This window comes from Hyposmocoma kahamanoa, unplaced genomic scaffold (genome assembly GCF_003589595.1).
Source record: "Hyposmocoma kahamanoa isolate Upper Pololo Valley unplaced genomic scaffold, ASM358959v1 88, whole genome shotgun sequence".
NCBI classification, from domain to species: domain Eukaryota; kingdom Metazoa; phylum Arthropoda; class Insecta; order Lepidoptera; family Cosmopterigidae; genus Hyposmocoma; species Hyposmocoma kahamanoa.
Genome location: NW_020654466.1, coordinates 17,360,364 through 17,384,788, shown reverse-complemented (window position 1 = coordinate 17,384,788; position 24,425 = coordinate 17,360,364). Strand labels below are relative to the sequence as shown.

Here is a 24,425-nt window from a genome sequence, read left to right as displayed (position 1 = left end):
TGCGTTATTAAGCAACGCTGCTTCGGTATATAGGTCACCACAAGCCTCTACTGTAAACATGCGTCGTGGGGCTCAAAACGCATCCATTTGTAGTGTCGAGTTCACATTCGAATGCATCGATCACTGTTGCCACCGCGCGTGATGTACCGCGCTCCGGTGCCCGCCCCTCCGCCTCGTCGGAAACGTCACGCATATGCACGTCTACCCCTACACGTGCATACGCCGCTGTAGCCGCTTCAAGTAGCCGACCTGCTACTTTGAAACACGAGCGACGGCAATCTACTAAAAGAAAAAGTAATCCCCGTGTGCCTGTCTCTGAAGTTGGAAAACCACAGAGGCATATGGACCGGTGCGACGAAGACGGCCACATGAAAGTGGAGAAGAAGAAGAAGAAGCCCACCGGCCGCAACCAGTGTGGCACAGCACCGATAGGACCGAACTTCCTGCTGCGTCCGGCCATACAGACGACGCTGCTGTACCTGTCGCGATTGCATTACACCACGAGGTCTGAGGAGATAGTGTAGTACCTACATGTGACAATGTAACAATAATAACGCCAGACTCAACATAGCCCCGCACTACGGATACTCTGTGTCGCGGGTGCCATGGACACACACATAGACAACCACAAATTACACCCAAACTCACGAGAGAAATTAATGTAGGCCATACAAATATTTCTCCCGAATTCTTGCGAATTTCTATTCGTTTGTGGTGAGAGTACCGACCGAACACCGGACTTCATGAAGGAAGAGTTTTGCCGAAGGGTGTCCTTTATCGGCGATTCCGCGGCCGGTTACCTGACACCAGATTGCGCCACACGTAGCCGACAAGTGCAATTCGTGTAGATTAGTTAGAAATAGTGTTTTATCATATTGTATGTATGTTAGTCCTTAAGGTATATATTATTTAGTAGCAGTAGAGCTCCTTGTGGAAGCGTTCATCCAGCGTAGTACTGCCACCTTACCTATTTCTGCCGCCAAGAGGTAATGTCGTCGTTACTGTGTTCCGGTTTTGAAGGGTAAGAGTGCTGATGAAATTACAGGCACATGAGACTTGTCAAGTTATGTCTCAGGGTGATGGGCGCAGTGGAGTGGCACTGTAACTGTTCTGGACAGGCGTGTAGCTCACCATGAGGCGCACGACTTGTTCGTCCCGTTACTTGATGTTATAATAAAATGTAAAGTTAGTTTAACGAAAACGCTACCTAAACAGTTATGGATATAGTACGTACATTACACATTGCGTTAAGAATTGCACAATACCACGTACATTAAGTTATTAAAATTGTATATTAAATTGTCAACAACGTGGCCTATGTGAATGTGGCAAAGAGACGGTGCAGTCAAAAGCGTGGATGTATTAAGTTAATACACATCCATGGTCAAGAGCATGTCAAGTTCGAAACGTGATATTTGAATTCAATGTCACTGAATTTTAATCATTTCAAGCCTGACGTGCTCATGACCGCCCTGCACAGTTCAATTAAATAATTTACATGAAAACAATAATAATACATGTTGCAACTTACGTAAAATATATCTTAACATATTACTCTGACCCATTCGGAGTCATACGAGTATTTAATCACAACTTAAAGGCTCTGCCAAATTCCTTCAAAGTCACGTATACATCAGCTGATATCGTTGTGCTACTATATGCATTAAAACATGAGCTTATTCTCACGTTTGATAGTTCAAGGCCATGCGCATTGATTGACACGGCTAGATGACGTCACGAGCGGTACCCTGCGACCACTGTGACGCGCCACGATTCTCTCACAGTCTACCCACGACTCTCGGCGCACCGCCCGCTAGCCGCATTAAGCAGCGCGCCGCAAAACCCGCGTTATCGATCTCACAAAACAATGTTTTCTACACCCGTATAAAAACCGGCTAGTGAATTAAAACTTTAAACTACTCAAACGATTTTATTATAGCCATTTGGCGCATGTTACGAAATCAGAAGTGAAAGTAAGGACTAATACCTACAAGTTTTTGTATTTCATTTATTTATAGTTGTTAGTTTTTTATAATTGTAGGCAACAAATTTCACAATGCGTGACAAGAATACTAGGTGAGTTGTTCATAAATTAATTAAATTTAAAAAATATTTATTCTCTTCAAATTTAAGCTGATGCTGATGCGACCAGAGGATAAAGTACTTCACCTGTTTACTGTGACTGTTTACCTAACACTGACTGTGCTAATGCTGCTAATGCTAGTCTACTCACGAAGTGAAAACGAGTATTTGAGAAATCACTAAACTAGTAGAGCTCTTTTTTAGTAGCAGTAGAGCTTGTGAGAGTTCGTCTGTCGCCAAGAAATAATGCAAGCATTAATGCATTCTGGTTTTGAAGGATTACAGGCGCGTGGGACTTGTCAACTTATGTTTCATGGTGACAGGCGCAGTGCCATTGCTCGTCAGATCTTTGCGATATAAAACTGAGTGTCACTACAACTGCTATAGACAGACGTACCGCTTACGACCAGACGCACGACTTGTTCGTTCCATCACTTCTACCATAAAATAAAACCTAAAATAATATATTATTTATGTTTTTTTGTCGTAATTTTATTTGTAGAGCATTTTAATTGTTATTCCCAAATATAAAATAGTACGTCATTTGTTAATATTAAAAAAAGGTACTATTAAACTTATTTCTTTAAAGATTCCTATCAATCAATGAACAGACTACTTTGTTGGCCAGAATTGTAAATGCTAGATAAGAAAAGAAGGCCCCAAATCGTTCCCGTCCCGTCACGACCAAGGTTCAACGAGCTGTTCTAAAGTCGTTGCGGTTTGGGCGTACAGAATAGTGGTGGATTTAACTTCGCCAGACCGAGACCAGGGAACTAGTGTAATTGTCTAATATATAATACTTTTTTACTGTATTTATATTTTTAATATTTTCTTTTTAAATCAACTAGAAATTTAATGAAACATACACAAATTATTAGAAATAGCGCGAACCTGAAATAAGCGCTTTGTTGGCTAGGGATAATTTGTGAATGACCACAAATAGACATATAATATTAGTTATGTAGTGTTCTGTTATGTAGATAGTTATGTAATGTTTCGAATTTTTTTAATAATAATAACGCTCACACTCAACATAGCCACACACTAGGGAAACCCTGTGTCGCGGGTGCCATAGACACCCACATTGACAACCTCAAATCACACCCAAAGTCACGAGAGAAAGAAAGGTAAGCCATACAAATATTTCTCCCGGCCCGAGAATCGAATCTGGGACGTCTGCGTGGCAATCCGGCATGGTAACCGTTCGGCCATTCGGCCAGTTAAATTTAAAATAAACAGCAAATTTGTTCATTTGCTACTACACTGACGTAATTGTACAGGAGATGGACTTGCTTTCATGACGTTTTAATTTGTTTTAATTTCGTAATTTTAAGACCTCGGTGGCCCAACGGCTTACACTGTGGGCGCTGGATGAGAAGGTCCCAAGTTCGATTGCCGGTAGAATTAAATTGGGAAATGAACTTTTGTAAATTGGTTCTGGTCTGGGTGTTCTGAGAAGTGCTCCAGAGTGAATTCCGTTGCTCTGGCACTTATGAAGTGCAAGGAATTCCCTAGTTTGAGTCCAAGCAATTGGTGTGGTTGTCTGGCACATTATTATTGTATTAAACGTAATGCTAAATGAGTGAATATGCAACACCGAAGTCCATACAAAAAATAGTGTCTATAATCTATAAATAAATAAAATAAAAATAAAAATCATTTATTGCAGACAATATACAGTCCATTTTGTTAGCACACTTATAAAGCTATATATTCTACTGTTAATACAAAAATTACAAAATAAAAATAAATAAATGAAATGAATGAATGAATAATATATTTATTATACTATAGAACGATAAAAAAAGACAAATGATTTTTAGTAATGAAATAGGATATTAAAAAGAAATTCACATCAAGTTCGATTGTCATTCATTTTTTCTAGTAGAGTTTTTATAAACAACGACATTTTATCTTGTAACCGTTTTATAAAATTCCAACACGGACAATTCTAATCTTAAATTGTCTACCAGATTTATTTCGCTCTGCGTCTAAATATAAGCCTGAGCTTTAAATAATCTATCTATGTTTCATTAACTATAGTACAGAGCACAAAGTAAAAAAAGTGGTGTACATTGTCAAGTATACGTCATGTCAAGCTTAAATTTCAATCTTAAGTGTGAACTTAAGATCTACTCTATGCCGCTTTCTGTAAGAACGGTCCAAAGTCCAGAATCCAAACTTGATATCTTCTTGATTTGGTACTACACTCCGTAAAAATTAGCTTGATTAGAATTACACAATTAGACCCACAGACGGGACGGGACAGGACGGCAAGGGATTTGTAATTGACGAATAGTGTTATACCTTAAAAATACGACATTATAATATATGCAATTTCAATGATAAATATCGTAGCTGCAGCATGCTTAGTGATGCCAAGCCGGCAGCCTCCGGAAGCCTTGGCAGCCTTCGAGATGCTTCAGCAGGCTTTGGGACGCCGAGTGCGGCTGTACGGGTGTGAAGGGCGAAAGGGAGGCAAAGATCTGAAACGAGGTCAGGCGGGACGCCCCGAGCTCGACATCGCGACGCCATGCTACGACATGCCTAAGGACGCTTCGGCACGCTGCCGCTGAAGGATGCCGAGTCGTGTCTAGAGATAGCGCAGCATGCTGTGTTAAGGCACCGTCACCGTAAGGCGCTGTCAGTGTGCGCTTGCATGCAGAGATGTCGAAGGATCCCGTGCTAAGCCGCCCCGTGAACGTCAATGTCTAAAAGATCAGAGGAAGTGTAACTTAGTTATATTTCTCTTCAATTTTTCTCTCAATACAATTCTCTACGATCAAAAAGTAACACATGAAATGAAAACTACCTACGTATTGTGTAGTTTACTCATGTCTAAATGAACGCTAACAAAATTGACCAAGTACTTATTATTTACAAACCGATAATAATAAATTAATAAAAAATGGGTTTTTGAAAGTTAATCAAACAAAACAAAAGTGATATGCGTAATTACTTTTTCATTAGGTAAATCATAAATTTAATTTATAAAGTTTTTTGTTTCATTGTAATTATTTCATAAGTGCATTCTAATATATATATATATATTGTTATGTATGTATGTATATATATTGTTTAATAATTTCTATACGTCTGTATAATTATTTATATCTGGCACTCCCGCTTTTATTCATATTAAATCTCTCTCCATCCTAAAGTTGCCTGAAAGAAATCGCAAAAAGTTACCCTGCTAATGGGTTTTATTTTTGTCCTGTAATCTTTCTGTTTGTGGTGCTAGCAATAAAGATTTATCTATCTATTTACAAACTACAGACTGATGATGATAGTTTTGTTAAAAAGAAACGAACTGTTACCACAAACATTAATATCTCTAGGGCTAATCGAGATATCGAATAACCAATTTCAGATTAAATTTCAGCATATATGCTTGTGTCAATCAAGCATTGTGTATGGAAGATAAACCGCAAAGCTTCTAGATGTTTCTCTTTGAACACAACCTACGGACAAGATTTTTGACCCCTCGAAACATCGAGTACATCGATGCCTCGGAATCATGAGAAGATTCCATTGCCTTTAATATTATGTCATACAGTCATACGTCAGAAGTTTTTATTCTTATTTCAAAAGCGGACGTCGCCGTCGTCGAATGCTATTTTTTCTGTCCGACAATCAAGCAAGATTAGTTTTTTTCGAATAATTATGTAACAGACTGCCTCAACAAAAGATGCTTTTCATGACGCTTGAGCTATGGAACTCTAGCAACGAGAAACTAGCATAAGCTAAAACTGTTTATGTCCGGTAAACAAGAATCGGTGGTAGCCAAACAGAGGTCGTAGGTTCAAATCCAGGCAAATTTATGTGCGAAATTTTATTTGAAATTCACCATGAACCTTCCTGTGTAGTAAAACATCGTGACGAGATCTTACGCTCCGCAATCGGCTACGATATTCACGATATTTATTTAGAATCGTCAATGTCTATCAATGGCGGTAACCATTTCCATTATAATAATTAATTGAAAAGTTATATTAAAAAATTGTAGACTACGCGTTAGATAAAGATGTATGGAAAGTCAACATGAGTCTAGATTCCACACAAATGTGATTCAAAGTGTATTTATTTTCCATAGCATTTAAGTTGTTGCTCGTTCTTCTCAGGGAAGTCAGTACAGTGGAATAAATGATTATTTGTTGTTGACTTTAATAAAAATAAGAACAATTTATTTATAATAACTTGGAATTAACAATTACATATTTGAACTACGCTGCACTACATGGGAAACAAAGCAAGTATAAGTAACGGAATAACAATGCAGTAAAATACAAAAAATGACAAAAAGAAATGCTTTCTTGAATAACAATCACCAATCACCTAAGGCATTATAACTTATTTTAAGTTACTTACATAATCTATCAATAGGTATTTTACAGTTTATGCAGCATATTTATTTTGGCTGTTTGCCAGTTTACAGTCTAAAATGAACCGTTGTTGTGTATCATTAAACATAAAGATATTTAAAAATTTTACCTATGTAACTTTGAAAAGTTCTACAATTCTGAAACAATCCTACAAGATAATGAATAAGTATTCAATCTTTTTCACGTATCGTATCCATTTAAAATACTGCAGTCTCATTACAGTATTTAAAATTGCAAGTGGAAAATAGCCAAGAATGCTATGTTCTCAATTCTATCTTGAATGTTTTATTTCTAGATAGAGAAGTATTGCGCGGAAACTTTAGGCAAAATATTATTGGAGACTTAAACCATCGTCATTGTCATCAACCCTTAAGTTCCACTGCCGATCACAAAATTAATTAGAACACCAAAAAGCTACCGCTAGCAATGTATTGCAAGTGTTTCTTGTATCCGAGACGTAACCAAACCTGTCAAATGTCAATCTCATAAACAGTCACAAACCAAATCTTTGTCCCAAAAATTTTTCTTCTTGTTTATTTTGTTTTCTCACTCTTTGTCATTTTTAATCAAAAATTAAAGAGACAAAACTATGAATCAGTTTGGACAATTACCATCCGGTAATATATCGGATAATTATCAAAGAAAAGATTTTGTAGCAGTAGAGCTTCTTGTGAAAGAGTTCGTCGAGGTAATACTGCCACCTTACCTATTTCTGCCGCCAAGCAGTAATATCAGCATTACTGTGTTTGAAGGGTAAGGGTACTGGTGAAATTACAGACACAGACATGTCCCATGAGTTGTCAACCTATGTCTCAGAGTGACGGGCGCATTGGCAGTGACCCTCAGATCTTTGCGATTTAAAGCTCTGAGTGCACTGCAACTGTTATGGATAAGCGTGTAGCTTACCGTCAGGTGCACGACTTGTTCATCCTTACCACTTAATACCTAAAATCCTTGTCACTTAATATTATAAAAAAAAATAATATCTTCATAATTTCGAACCCTTTCAACGAAACAAAGACAGTCAAATATTATTATGATTACAGCGAAACCAACATGTCATGACGTAACGCTCGAATGAGTACACTTTGGACCCACACGTCAAAACAAAGTTCAAAACACAATTGACGTAAATACCCACAGACATATTCCATCCAGATGATGGAAGACTATACAATTTGATACTGGAATACGCAAGCACAAAAGCTTTTATAACCGACTTTAAAAATAGGAGGAGGTTCTCAATTCGACTGTATGTTTTTTGTATTTATGTTACGCGATAACTCCGGCTCCATTTGTGAACCGATTTTGGTGATTCTTTTTTTTGTTGGAAAGAGGGTACCGTAGAGGGTCCGCTACTACGCGGCTAATTGACAAAATATTTTTTTGAGATATTATAAAAAACCATAACTCAGTTTTAGAATATTGGAATTGTTTAATGATATTTCAACTATGCATCGTTAGGGTAATTTCCGATAATTTCATTTTTTTGCTACTTACAATTTTACTACATACAATTTTGTTGCTATATAGTTAGTGGACGGCAGAGTAGTGGTCACATTTCAATTTGAAAAAATTATTCAACCTCGAAGGGTGGCAAACTAGGGGATGAATGACTTTTGAGGTCGGTTTTTTTAGTTCTCTGTACTGAGATTTTAAAAATGAACTTGAGTTTTTAAAGTTGTTACAATTGATCATTACGAGATGATGTATTGTATTGTACTATATGTAACATAAAGAACTTTACTAAGGGAATCCCTCAGCAAACATCCCATAGACCTTGCGAATGAACTGTGAAGGGAGTTATTTAGTAGAGAATTATTTATAGTATAATGTAGTTACGTCACATTATTGTGCGTTAACTAGGATATATTCACAATAAATTCCAAATTGGGTCACACGTTAAAAGACGGGTGTAATTATTCATTATTGGCCGTATCCATGGGCCTATAGTATAGTAGATTGTACAACAAGTGCATAAAACGCGTCATTTTACCCAAGACGAGTATATATATGGATACTTAAGTCGAGGGTAAATGAATCTTATGAACGAGTTATACACTCTGCTTTTCACTTCGATTGTGAGGAAATAAACAGCAATGTTACAAATAAACAATAATACAACTATTGCCAAGAAAAAATAAAAACTTTCCGCCAATGTACTACTTTTTTTTCTATACGTAACTCAGGTCGGACTACATAATACTGAGTTATATTTTACAAACTTTTATGTCTTATGCATTTCTATTTCTAATAACTTATTAGAATTACTATTGCCTACTTTTTTAATTTTGTAATATAACACGGATTAAAAAAACAAATGTAAAACTTTATTTTATAAAGTTCTAGTGTGCGTAGCTGTTGGCGCAGGCGTCATTGCCTCGGTCTTAAACGACGATTTTATTTTATGCGCTAGAGCATAAAATCCTAGTTTATGCAGCCTACACCCAGCATAAATACGAACTTTAAGAGCATGGGAAGTGATAAAGGTATAAAGAGCCCGAAACGTTAATTTGTTTGTGAAAACAAATCAAAGTTATTATTTTATATATATTTTATTTTAGGCAAACAAAAAGTCGTAAAACATGTAGGTAATAAATACTAAACATTGATTAGACCGAATATGCATGGCGTTCGACAAACAAAAACAAGAATTTAGCAAACAATTACCGTGTTACATTTTGATTTAAAACAAGTTGTCATTGACGTGATTGCAAATAAATTGAAAACATTACTTTCGTCTTAAAAATATCTAAGGATAACCCAAAAATATCTACACTATTTCAGTTTCTATTATAGAAATCGAAATAACGCCTAAAGAACCCATTTTCTACTAAAATTTGTACGAGAATGTAGCTTTAGATCGCAAAGATGTGTAAGCAGGAACCCTTATGCCCTTATTTTTTTTATAATGATTCTGGTGAGTCAATGTAGTTACTTAAGAGCTTATATAAATTGCATGAATCAATATATTTTCCCCTATTGTGTAACGTTGAACTTTGATTCGTATTGCAAGAGATATTTTATTTTTTACACAGCCAAAAAATTTAATATTACAATTAAAATATTTCCAAATGGAATATTGATCTAATTTAATTAAACGTTTGCTAGTCGTAGTCGTAGTAGTAGATAATGACTTATCGATAGATTATGGTACAACACTAAAGAAATCCGCCATTTGTTCAGTTCAATTTTTGTCATGTAAAAGAATCTATTTCACGAAACGAAAGCGTTTGTGGCTAATGAACTGCGGATGGCTCACGGATCGTTTTGATTTCGTACGCAGCTGCGGTTGTAAATTTTGAGATTAGACGTTACCTGTCATATGTAATGATCTGAATGTTGACGAAAATAATTTATCTAAATTAACTTTTAAAAGAAAAGCGAGAAAGAAATTGTTATCACAAATCTCAGATAACTAAGCTTTGTACTATTGATTCTTATATATCTATGCGAGTGTATTTTATGACGTACGATAAGTAAGGTAGGCATATATATGTGTATATAGGTTTATTGCTTATGATGAGAGTGTGTCTCCGCCAATAAACTACGCTGCAGTTTGGCGGGCTTTGAATTTGTAGCCAAATGCATTTTTTTTTAATAAACGATTTATTTATTCATTTTTATTTATGTGTCAATCATTATAAAAGTGGTGTAAGTCCCATATTTTAAAACACATGTTTTTTGCGTAAAAGTATCATATTTAATCATATCTTTCACTATATAAGTGAAGCAACTCCGATAATTGCACTAACATCCCACCGATGGCATTAATTACTAGTTTACTCAAAGAACTAAAATTACTACACATTAATTGCTAAAAGCTCATTCTTTCAAAATTTAATTACAAGGACATAATTCACTTTTACAATAAACGACACATATATTGTTTACCTACTTACATTCATTGAATTATAACTAAACAATGTACAACACAGCTTTTTTTATCACTGCGCAATCATGCAATTATAAACTTTAAGCGCGGTGATAATGATTTGAATGATAACAAAAGGAAATTAACATACTATTCACAATCATATAATGTTAAACATGATTTGAAAATCAAAAAGGTCGAATGAAACCAATATATCCCGTCTATGAATGGACAATTCAGTATTATGTATACTTAGTCTTTTTATTTTTTTATTTTCAAATTGCATTTTTTCAATTCCACAATTTTGAATTACGACACTATTTGATTTCATGTGCGATTTATTTTAAATGTCTTCAGTTAACTTAATGTAACCTAATTCCTTTGCGGTAAAATAATAAGGAACGGGAATCCAGAAATTCTTGAAACTCATTATCTACTGCTCCGTGAAGTTCCCGTGGGAACAAATTTGATCCTAGTTGATAATAATTGTCTAAATTGTGTAAAATATTGTAGCAGGTAAGTTCCGAACACGGAATAACAAACTAGTTAGTAGTTTGTTATTCCGTGGTTCCAAATCAAGTGAGTATAAAGAATTCAATTTGTGTTTATAATATCAAGTGACGGGATGAACAAGTCGAGTAACGTAAACTACACGCCTGTCCATAACAGTTACAGTGCCACTTAGAGCTTTAAATCGCAGAGATATGAGGGGTCTTGCCACTGCGGGCTTTTCAATTTATGTCTCTAGGTGATGGGCGCAGTAGCATTGTTCGTCAGATCTTTGTGATTTAACGGACTGAGTGGCACTGCAACTGTTACGGACTGGCGTGTCGTTTACCATAAGGTGCACGACTTGTGCACCCCATCACTTAGTATCATAATAAACAAACGTGAACGCAACGTGATATTCGCACTAGATTTCAAAGAAAATTGTAATTTTTGTGTAAATTGTATTGCTAGAAAAGCGTAAAAGAAAGCCGTAATATCTTAAAGACTATTGGAAATCGGAGTGACAGCATGATTGACATAACGACTATATTAGAAACTTGACTAAAAATAAAGTGAGCAGGCGTGGAGTAATAGCAACAAAAATAAGCTGTTTGAAACTTGGGCGATAAATTTGAGAGAAGAAACAGCCTAGGAGTCATTTTAACTAAAAGGAGCTGTTTATGCAATTGATATCTGTCCACTCACAATTGAATTCTTCACACACACGCCAAAAAACGTTTTTTTTTACCTAAACACACATATAAAAGTACAAAGGAAAAGGAAAATAAACACTTAAATATTTATAAACTGGTTGTCGTTGTCGACTAGTAAACTTTGTAGTTTGGTATTTACGCCCTTTCCTCTCCGATGTATCGAATATGTTTGTTTTGTTTTATGTAGCTACCTATAATTTATACGTTGTTATATTGTATTCATAGTTTGTAGTTGTGTTTAATAAAAGTATACTTGAGGCTATCCGCGCGAAAGTGGTGTAACCCACATTTAATTTTTTTCTGCAATATTACTTTTTCTACTCCTGTACTGTAATTTATCAATTATCATTTCATAAACAGTATCACAAAGGCGCCCTTTTTAGTTCAGAATCAAAATTCTATAGTCTATGGTATTCGATACCGCACTGGAATAGTAGATTGTACAACAAGTGCATAAAACGCGTCATTTTACCCGAGACGAGTATATCCTTAAGTCGAGGGTAAAATGCGTTTTATGAACGAGTTATACACTGCGCTTTTCACTTCGATTGCGAGGAAATTAAACAGCAGTATTACAAATAAACGATTATTTAATTAAAATTGAATGTAAAATTACAACAATTAGACAAATTTAATGTGATGGTTTTTTATTTTATGCGCTAGAGCATAAAATCCTATTTTATGCAGCCTACACCCAGCATAAATATGAACTTTAAGAGCATGAGAAGTGAAAAATTTAATTATAGTTCTTACACAGAAATACAATGAATTTCAAAAAAAGAACGACGTATTTTTGTTCAATAAAATATAAAATATGACGCTATTCAAACGCTCTACTGCGTCCTGATCAGTTAAATTGACCTAAAGATCTTGCTATTAGGCCATAAACCTTTATTAAAAAATATATTGGTTATATGTAATTTAAGCGGTACTTAGCCACTTCTATTCTATCACTTTGGTTTTTTATTTTGTAGCCTTTGTTTGTCATTCGTCTAAATACATGAAGGATGCTGTATGGTGGATAGGTGCCACCCAGGTGTCGTTGCTTACCCAAATAAATAGGTGAAAATATGTCTAAAAAAACTGGGTATATTGTCATGAGTCGTTAACAAAATCTACATTAAATAAATGTTGTGTTTCATTACATTATTTACGCGTAGAAAAAGTATTGCATACAATTCATTACATAATTAAGTCTTAAAATCTCGTACTTAACTTAGGCCACTCGGGATTTAAAAACCTCATTATGCAATGATTGCATAAAATACTGTTAAATGATACTAAAGAAGCAATTATTTTATACTTTATTTTCACGTATAAAAATAATAATAATTTAATATTTTTTTATAATAAACAAAAATTATGTGGGTTACACCACTTTTGCGCTAGTAGCCTCACTTAGGGGATTGTAGATTTGGTTAATAAGTTATTTTTCTTTTACCATGAGACATCCACACGAATGGCGCGCGACGGATATTATCCTTACTTGGTCGATATTCCCTTCAAGCGTGCTAAGCGCTATTCTTTATTTTGCGATGGAATGCCCTGCCTGCGATTGTGTTTAAAGTGTGACTGAGTAGGCATCTTCTTGCTTCAAACAAATCCATTTATTTAATAAATAAAATATAGTTTATCACGGAGAGTGTACGATGGAATTACACGATTTAATTCCGCCTTCCCCTTTCCATCACCGGGGGACTAGGCGTAGGCTTCGACCCCTATGTTGTGGATATTCTAAAGATTAGCACGAAGCTTTACGCTTCGACATTTATATGGCGAAGGGCTATGGAGTGGAATTCCCTGCCTGCAGACTTCTTCCCTGAACGTTATAACTTGGGCGAGAAAGAATAGGTATTATTTAGGTGTGCATGCTCCATCGTCGACCTCATCGTCCCCTAACGGTAAGATGGAGATCAAATGCGCACTTACATTTTATAAAAAAATAGTTTTTGATTATGTATAACTTTTTGTCACTCAATGATATTAAATAAAAATAAAGGGAAAAGTGGGAAGAGAAGAGATCAGACGGCTAGTATCAAGTTCCTGTTTTACTTATGTGATAGGTAGATTTTACATGGATTTTACATACGTGTACTACAAACATTTGACATAAGGAACTTTTTAAGTGCTTATAATGTCTATAAGAAAATATCTATGTTAAACAGAATAATACCCATAATTAACACAATACAAGGTAAACACCTTGACAAAATTACCTAACCTGATATTTGATGTTCTGTTTTTATCGTGGTACGTTTTCCTTCTTCATTTGAAGGGATTTCTTAGAATTATCGCAAGTACTCGTACAAAAAGTTATCGTTTTAGTGCGTAAAAAAGTGGTTACACAATGCATGCATACAGCGGATTCAAAGTTTTTTTTTCGATTATCTGTATCGATACCTTATAGGCCGATGCGTTGTAAATTCTACCTTAACGGAATGTATTTAGCGTGCAAGTGCGCCTTTTAACTATAGTATATCCATAGAACGAAACTTTTAAAAATTTTATCACGGTACTTTTGCTAAAATATTCGTCTTCACTGTGCTGTAAGTACAGTACATTGTTTTCAAAAGGGGTTTTGGGGACATTGTATGCGTTCGGATAACAATACCTTTCTTTAAATGTATTATTGTTAAGGTGCATTGTTCAGTGCCTGCCCTTTATTACACCGCTTATTGAAAATTAAAACCCAGACCAATAGAATTAAAGGACTGTAAGACTTTTTAGCTTGTATTGTTTGTAAAACTAGGCTAGTACAAACTAGTCATTCATACCCTAATTTGGCAAACTAGGGTATGAATGACTTTTGAGGTCGCTAATCCGCTTTAGCCATGATACACAACTTCGCTTGACCGCCGAAGTTGGCAAGCTTCACGGTATAAATAAATAGTCGTATGACGACGGTAGTTTGCAGCCGACGTCGATTGGGTACGTCGTATTCGACAAGGGGAAGTGGTCTGCAGAAGGCGACAGACGACTCCGTGTAAATGGCGACTCGACTGTGTCGTCTTCAGCAGGCGAAGTAGTCTACTTCGCCTGTCTGTTATTAGACTACTTCGCCTGTCTTCGTTGCTGAAACTTAAAATCTTCTTGATAATCGTTCATGACATCGATCACCATCTTGTCCGCTGCATTCAGTCTTCGCCATTTCATAAAACTGTAATAAGGTATAACACAGCTGTCCTAAGCATATCGTACATTTATTTACACGTTGTTCACGTTTCAAGTAATTTTCCTGCAATTTAACCTCATAACCACTTACAATTTTTATTACCAACAAGTCGTTATAAACATACTATTATACCTACTTACCTATTTTTATTTTATATTTATTTGTCTTCTCAACAGTCTTTTTTATAATTTTCTATGAAAAGCAATTTTGCTTAAGTGCGCACCTGTTTAAACACTGACACATTGACCTTTTGGTAGATCAATGCACTAACATCATTAATGTTCAGCAAAAATAAGCCTGATTAAAGTATACAATAGATAATCTATGAAATGGGAACACGCATGTGTGCGGAGATAAAAAACAACACTCTTTGCATTACGCTTTGTCTGTACAGGTGGCTTCCTCCCACTCTAAAAACTTTTGGACTTTAGGTGGAATATTTTTATAAATATACACCCATGAGATAAACGCCCATTTAATGTCTTACTTATCAAAATGTAGGTGCTTTTTTTAATGACTTTGTGGGCACTAAATCGATTACATTCAACTTCTGTTATCCAATTTTTTCATTTATTGATTGAGACACAAAGTCATTTAGTGTATCACCACAACGGTTTTACTTTCCCACTAAATTGTATATCATTTTGTACTTATTACAATTTTGTCTTTTTTTATAATATCAAGTGATGGTGGCAAGTACCCATAAGGGGCACTGTCACTGCGCTCGTCACCCCGAGCCATGAATTTGACAAGTCATTATGTGATAGTAGTTTCACGAGCTTACATTACCATGTCGTCAGAAATGGGTACGGTGGCATGACTTCCCTCTATGAACTCTTTCACAGGACGCTCTACGGCTTCCGAAATCTTCTTCTTGTATCTACAGCATAGTGAAAGAATTTGCCAATAGCATTACGTTGCCCATGGTGCGGCAAACGTACGCAAAGGAATGGTATCATATGGTAATGGGATTCGTGTCAATCCTAAGTACGTGTCAACCGTGACCATGGGACCTGTAAAGGGCCCGAAACGTCGGTTTGTTTAAAAAAACAAATATACGCGATTTAAATCTGGAAAAATAGTTTCATTTCCTATGTGTAACAATCGCAAAAACCTAAGAACTCGATACGTGTAAACTCTTGTCAGATTTATGCACCTTGCATAGTTACACACGCGTTCTACTGGCTATAAAGATATGAGTTATGACACTTATTATAAATATTAATATTATTAATATTTATATATTAATGTCTTTGTGCCTGTTTTATAATATACCCCGGGTATAAAGGGTGACAGATAAGTTCAAAATAAATGACAGTCGACCTGATACAGTCTTCACATCACTACGTAATTGTACAGTGTTTTGTTTTATGTGATTAAAAAGGAAGTAGAGAATGAATAAAAATGGTTGAGATTTTCGGATATATTGTACGTTTCGGCCGAGGATTTCGAATAGCCAAAATTCAAGAGTAAGTAGAGCACAGACATATGTATATCTAAAGTAGAGCTTGATTATTATGTTGACTTTTTTATGATACCAAGTGCTGCGACGTACAAGTCATGCGCCTGGTGGTAATCGACACGCCTTTCCATAGTGATTACATTCGAAAGTTTTAAATCATAAAAATCTGAGGGGCACTGCGTCGATAAAATAGGACACACGTGAAAATAAATTCGATATGATGACGCGAAAGGGAGCATCAAGGAAGCCTTGTCGCCCGGTTCTTTTAGTTGTGCGTCTGTACTGCGCGTGTATTGTTATTGGCGGTGATATGCGGTTGGCGGCGGCTGCTGTGGAATAGATTTATAATCTAAAACCTCACATATTAAAGAAAATTTGCTCATCCCTAAAAATATACAAAGCTAGCTCATCAAAGCACACAAAATTAGTACTTTTTTATTTTTCGCCATTACATATTTTTCGTTTTTTTTTTCGTAATGAATGGCTTGTGTGGCTAATTAGTCTCAATTCCGTCAGAGCCCGTTTTCTAGTTTCTTAAACGTCATGTTAGATAATACACGGACAATTTTGTTCGGTGACTCAGAGGGAGTATCGAAGAGATTTTTACACAAATTGATTCCTAAAACAAAAGAAACGGCACAAATTAGACAACACAAGTCGTTAGAAACAGTTCGTCCATCGAATTTCTACCGCCAAGCAATAACGTGATCATTATCTGCGTTCCGGATTTGAAGGGTAAGAGTGCTGGTGAAGTTACAGGCACATGGGACTTGTCAACTTATGTCTCAGAGTGACGGGCGCAGTGGCAATGCTCCTCAGATCTTTGCGACTTAAAGCTCTGAGTGGCACTGCAACTGTTCTGGACAGACGTGTAACTTACCATCAGGCCCACGACTTGTTCGTCCCGTCACTTGCTATTATAAAAAAAGTATTAAAGAAAATTTGCTCATCCTTAAAAATATATAAAGCTAGCCCATCAGACCACAAAAGATGAGTTCCTTTTTTATTTTTGATCATTAAACATTTTTAGTTCTTTTTAAAAAAAAAATATCATTAAACGTTTCGTATCTGTCATAAACATTTTTATTTTTAAAACAATAATAAATTTACGGGCGTCCTGCTCTGAGGGAAAAAATAATGGTCACGTTAAGTATAAATCAATAAATTTCCTTCTACTGAACACGAGTCTGTTTATACCATAGACCAACACACTGACGACCTCGTATGCCCAACGGTTTATACAGTGGGCGCTGGATGATCTGATCCCGGGTTGATTCCCAGTAAGACCAAATTTGGAAATGAACTTTTCTAATTTGGTTCTGGTCTGGGTTATCTGGGGAATGTCCCAGAGTGATCCCGTAGATCTGGTACTCATAGTATAGGGAACGCCCTAGTTTGAGACCAGGCTATTGACGTGGTTATCTGGCACAGTGTGTCTTGCACATTGGCTTAGTATAGAATGTGATAATACGTCTTCGAAAATGCTTATAAATACATGCAGAATATGTACATACATTATGTTATGTTATGTGTTAGAATTCCTGCGTTATCAGTACAACAGCGAAATTAAAATTGCAGTAGCTGTTTCGAAATTACTTTAGGTATCACGGTTCAATATTGCTTTATTAGGAATGTAAATTGAAATCAATAATTTTTCAATAATAATAATAATAATATTGTTTAAATTTTTATTGAATTGATATTCAATTATTTTTTATGTGAAAATACTCCACTGGTCTGTTATAATTATTAATACAAAGATCGAATACTCAGCAAAATTCCTTCGATCCAGCCGGATTCGAACCGACGCGACGTCTTCTAGCATACCGTGGCAGACGCTATACTTGTTTTGTATATTTTGCAATAAGCAATATTATTTATTGCAAAACATGTTGTTACATTTAGCTCTTATAGTAGTTGGTAAAGTATCAAACATGTACCCTGTAAGGGCGCAGCAATATACATTTTTACATTAACATTATTAATTAATTATAATATTATTACAATGAAAGCCAGACAAATTTCAGATAGTGTAAGATAAGTTTGATAGTAGTAAATTTTATGAAGGGGTCTGTATTTGTCTTCTTTCTTTTTTATTTTTTTAAGTACCTTTTTATGTATTATAATATACTACAGTACAAATGGCGGACTTAATTCCATAAGACATTCTCTACCAGTCAACCACTGGGCCTAAAAGAAAAAAACACAATAGGTTGGTGCTACACTTAAACAAGAAGAACAATATACTAGAAGCTAATTGATAATTTGAATGGAATAAATAAATAACATATAAACATACTTATTACATTATTACATACATTACATTACAATACATACACTATACATACATACATTATATTACATTACAATAATACATAATATAATTTAAGTACTCAATAGGAAATGAAACTATTTTTCCGGATTTAAATCGCGCATATTTGTTTTTCGGGCTCTGTAAAGGTTATGTACGGGCTTGAAACGTCGGTTTGTTTGAAAAAAGAAATATACTTACGTTTAAATCCGGAAAAATTGTTTCATTTCCTATGTGTAAATTTTTTTTTTCATTTATTAAGGCTTTGGCAAAGCCATCGGCCTAAACATGAAGTTTAATTGTTTCTGTAAATATGGCCGCCACAAAGAGGATAGCCAATTTGAGACGGCGTGTTTGGATTGACTCGGAATTCTTTAGAACGGGCCGATACGAGTATTTTAGTTCGAGATTCGTATAATTTCGCGTTTTAATCTTCGATTAAGGTACAATAGCACTATCCTATTCCACTTTAAACTAGATTTCACAAAATAATTGAAAATCAAAATAAAAACGACACTTATCCCTCCAAAATGCCCAGAGCGAATCTTCCTATGTGTAACAATCGCGAAAACCTAAGAACTCGATTAAGTACCCAAAGTATTTTTTTTTATACATAAACAAAATAAATGCGCATTTGACCTCCATGCAACTTATATAGTCTTGATTTTGACATTTGTCAAACATGCTTTCATTTTGTCTCTGTCGTAACATAATAATAACATTAAATTAATAAAATACGAAACGAATGCGAATAGTATTAACTCAGTTTTAAGGAAGATATTGTAATACTGTGGTTTTACGATGTATGTAATTTAATGGTTTCAAGCTCCATATAGACATTGGACTACCTACAACATATGGGTCAATATAGCCGGTCATACGACACTGACAACATGATAGCCGAGAAACTGTGTACAAAACAAAAGTGCTTTTGTTTCACGTTTGCAAGTTCTTGATCGCACTGATTTATTGATTTGTGCGGTCGATAATTCAAACTTGGAACGTTTCTTTATGAACTAAAGGCTTGTAACATGTAGCTCAATGGCATGTAAAGGTTAATAACACAATGGTTATGTAAAATGACAAAATTTAAAAATAAATAAAAAGGTAAAATAAATTCATACGGTAATAATACGATTTTTTCTGATACGAAGTGACGGGAGGAACAAGTCGTGAGCCTGGTGATAAGCGACACGCCTGTTCATAGCAGTTGCAGCATCACTCAGAACTTTAAATCGCAAAGATCTGAAGGGCACCGCCACTACACCCATCACCCTTAGACATAACGACGCCGTACTTTCTCAAACACGTATCTTATAAAGAGAGATTATTCAGGAGTTGATTCAACCCTTCCTATTTATTTTAAGTTTCTTAGCAAGGGTGTTAATTTGGATGCATTAATAAGAATGGGCAAAAGCCAGGGGTTACGTGGGGACTCTCCCTCCAGACTGGAGGGCCTACCCCACTAACACCATCCCGGACTTACCTCTCGCCGATTGACTCGGCGCCGCCCGGCCGCCCTAGCTTCGCTAGGGCTCCCGCGCCAACGAAAGGGCGGGTCGGTTGTCCTCCGACCCGCCCCCCAGACGAGTGAGACCGTGCAATACAGGCTCCGGAGTCCCTTCCAGAGCCCGCTGGCCCCACTAGGGGATCAGGCGAGCAGCGAACTGGTGGAACACACAGGTGTAGAAATGCTCAACATTTGTATGACAACATACGTCTTATACAATTAGTCTTAGGTGCCTATAATTATAAGTACCTACAAATACATATTTATTCGACCAGTCCCTCAAAATAATGGAATTTAATTCAGAGTTTTTCTGTGAAATTAAATTAAATGAAATTATTTTTAGTTGCATAAGACATGGTTAAATAAAAGATAATAAACAACTTACTAATGAGTGCAGCATATCTTACCGATCGGCATCCAAAAATTCGAACGTCCATTACACTAATAGTACATTATGATATAAGTGCGGTAAGTTGAAAATTACAACCGAGGCGATATTGCTATAAGAAAGCAGAGGCTGTAATTTTCAAAGTGCACGTATGTCATACGACGTTTTATAACATATTTGCGAGGAAATAAATAAGACTCTGACTTTCTTAAACGAATAAATCTTTAATTACTTGTTATAAAGCAGTTATAAAAATTTGAACAATTTTTAAAAGTGATTGTTACGTTGCCAGTTGGCATTTTTAATGTTGTCAAGTTATTATTATTAGTTACAATCTCCCCAGTCTCTCTCTCACTCTCTTGAGTGAAAGTAGGAGAAACGAGACCACAGAGTTCTGCAGTCGTTGGCGGCGGCGGAGGCGGTTGCGGCTGCGGCGACGATGGTGGAATGTACGCGTGTGTGCTCGTAAATGGTTGAAAGTCAACACTTGACTCCAAATTTATGTTCCTTGTAATGCGAGAGCTAATTTCTTCTTTATTTCTTATCGAGTCTTCTATGTATCCTTCGGCTACATTGCTTGACCGCCATCCTCCGTGGCGTTTTAGTGTCAATAAGTCCGCACCTGAATCGGCGAACAATGTAGCCGAGGACCTTCTGAAACTGTGCCCTGTGTATTCATGTGCTTGAGGCAAATTTAAGAAAGTGGCAATTTCTTTCGGCATTGCTCCCAATTTATTAATGCCAATGCGTTGGTTAGTGCATTTTCCATTTTGGTAATTTTGAAAAAATCTTTTGGAATTAGCTTTTGTTGAACGAAGCGCTTCGTATTTCTTCACTACGTCGTAAAAAGGCCCCTGTATTGTGAACGACCTTGGAATTTTATTTTTTGTGTTTTTTACCTGGACAAGAAGAACCCGCCCATGGTTCTCGACATCATTAGTTGTTATGTTTGCCAACTCTTGACGTCAACATGCACCATTTATACCGAATATTAATACAACCTAAAAAGAGATAAAAAGAACGTATAAACACCTATATTGTAAAGAAATACGAAAGTGAAAGAAATTAATAACAATAATTTAGTTTCAACTGACCTTTGTTGCCAAATATCGCCAATCCGGAGCTTCTTTTAGGAACTTCTTGATATTGTCAGCCGAAAATACTTTCGACTTTTTATTTACATGGCCATCTGAGCGTCTTTTTAGAAATGCTATCAAGTTGGAGTATGACTTGATATCAATACCATGGTATGTTTTCATAGTGCTTTTTAGCATTGAATAGTAGCACCACAATGAGCTTGACTTATATTTTTGAGAAAGTTCCATGAAATAGGCTAAAAACACATTTTCTGAAAATGAATTTGCATCTTTGCTTGTTTTCCATATGATGAAATTTTGATACGCTTGTAAGTATCTATCGGTCGATTTTTCAGGTAAGCTTAGCCTTTTTCGCTGCGTTTAAGACTTGTGGCGGTGTCAAATTAATAAATTCATCACTACTTGACGACATTTTCAAATAAAAACAATACAGCGAAAAGAAAAAGCGCGCGACCATTGATTTTTTTTTTTTTTTAATTTATTAAGGTTTTGGCAAAGCCATCAGCCTAAACATGAAGTTTAAATATGTTTCTGTAAATATGGCCGCCACAAAGAGGATAGGCAATTTAAGGCGGCGTGATAGGATTGACTCGGGATTCCTTAAAACGGGCCGATACGGGTATTTTATTTCGAGATTCGTATAATTTCGCGTTTTAATCTTCGATTAAGGCACAATAGCACTATCCTATTCCACTTTAAACTAGATTTCACAAAATAATTGAAAGTCAAAATAAAAACGACACTTTTCCCTCCAAAAGGTCCAGAGCGAATGCGCGACCATTGACTTACAATTACAAGTCAATGCGCGCGACATAATTTTTACTTGTCCACAAATTAGCCATGCGCGCGCATCAACGTTTTTTTTTTTTAGGCAAAGGTATAAAAATAGCCAGTATTATGTACTAATAAAGTAAATTAATATTTTTGTGCTTTTGTTACAAATAAATGGTTGTAATTTATTGTCAAAATTAATTAAATGAAAGAATTAAATGTTTATTTACTATATTTTGTCTCCCATAGTTAATTTTATTCATAAAATATTGACCACTTTTCTAACATAAAAACTCTTTGCAAAGATTTAAAAAAGTATCGTTTATTTTTAGACGGAGCATCTTAAAAAACCGTGCCTGTTACTTTATTAAAAAAAAAACTCGTGCGTTTTTCATTACAATAACGCACTTGTGCGTTTTACATTACAATAACGCACAAGTGCGTAATGAAATACATTACGACATTGAAATTGGTGTGATTTCAGCCACTTTACGAGCAAATATGTTATAAAATTACTTAATTGTATTACAGTATATTTTTAAAGCCTATACTGTCCCACATTGTTATAGATTTATTAAACATGTACTAAAAATTCTTTGACGTAAAAATAACACTTTCTAAAAGCCATTTCTCTAGTATTTTACAAATTTGATTTGTCGGCAATGCATTCAATATATTCGATATTTTATTGATTAGGAGATTACAACGTCAAAACTAGGATGTATGTACAGACCTACGTCGGCAGTGGCAAAATGTGGCATGTGGCAAACAAAGCGATCAACGTATGTCTGATTAAAATATTCTTTTTTTCTATTGGCAGCACCTTAGTTTACATTTCTGATCTCGAATTCCTTCGCCGATAATAGTTAAGTTCCTAGTGTGTTAGCGCACTCACACGATGTAAAATTACAGCACATCGTACGGAGCACGACAATTTCGCTGTTACTTTTTTCCCAACACAAATACCAATGGACTCATTGTGTCACGTCACGTAAACGTTTTCCCACTAACATTTATTTTGCCATTATTTTATCAACATCACAGCTAGACACTCAATACGTAAAAGTGATTATATATACACAAGTTCACAACAAAGGTTAAAATATGGTTTTTTTTTATATCAAGTGACGGGACGTGAAATTATAGGCACATGGGACTTGTCAACTTATGTCTCAGAATGATGCGGCGGCGCAGTGACAGTGTCACTCAGATCTTTGCGATTTATAGCTCTGAGTGGCACTGGAACTGCTATAGACAGGTATGTCGCTTACCACAGGCCAAACTTACCACAAGCTCGCTTGATATCACATAAAAAGTAGATAACAACAGCAATTATTTACTTAATTCGTTGATGTTCCTATTACACAATCACGTTAGACCACTTTTGGATTAGTTTTAACTAGAAAGCTCAGTTGCCTCTTGATGGTTAATTATACCTCTTATTGCATTAAAACAACCAGTTTAGTAGCAGTAGAGCTCCTTCTGAAAGAATTTGTCTAGGGAAGTACTGCCACCTTACCTATTTCTGCCGCCAAGCGGTAATGTCAGCGTTACTGCGTTCCTATTTTGAAGAGTAAGGTTGCTGGTGAAATTACTGGCATATGGCACTTGTCAACTTATGTCTCAGGGTGACGGGCGCAGTAGCAGTGCCCCTCAGATCTTTGCGATTTAAAGCTCTGAGTGGCACTGCGACTATTATGGACATGCGTGTAGCTTACCACGAGGCGCACGACTTGTTCGTCCCATCACTTGATATTATTAAAAATAGCCATTAAAGTACCATGGCTTATTAGCGTAATAATAAGCCATTATTATTATCAATATAATTACTGAAAACTCTCACGAACTAAGAAAACATGTTACCACTTTATCTGATACCTAACCGTAGCACAGGCAAATCTTGTTCGTAGTAAAGTTTGCGCTAAAAGCAGAGTAATAGCATAGGTAGCTTTCGTCAGATGCCACCATTAATAGCTTACTCTAAAATAGAACTATAGTAAGTCACTTTGGCAGCATTTCAATCATTGCCAAGGTCATAGATGTTTGGTCATTGACTTATATACTCAATTTATTCTTAAAATAATTTTATTAAAATAGAAATGTGGTGAAACTGTATTTAATAATAAAAAAATAATAAAATTGTTTATTCAGTAACATAATGTACAGAGAAAACT

The 24,425-nt window shown here is 35.7% G+C and overlaps 1 protein-coding gene across 2 annotated transcripts in view; it reads left to right on the top strand.

Annotated features, from left to right (window-relative positions):
* Positions 1 to 1,791: 1,791 nt before the first annotated feature.
* The window catches only part of LOC113235620 (facilitated trehalose transporter Tret1-like), a 58,937-nt gene continuing 36,303 nt past the window's right edge, over positions 1,792 to 24,425 (top strand). Inside the window, exon 1 of one of the 2 annotated variants that reach the window (XM_026471393.1) lies at positions 1,792 to 2,076. In XM_026471393.1, the coding sequence (XP_026327178.1) occupies positions 2,057 to 2,076 (20 nt within the window). In that variant the 5' untranslated portion in view covers positions 1,792 to 2,056. Of the gene's footprint in view, positions 2,077 to 16,119; positions 16,182 to 24,425 lie in introns of those variants that run through there. The other variant, XM_026471394.1, reaches the window with a different exon arrangement.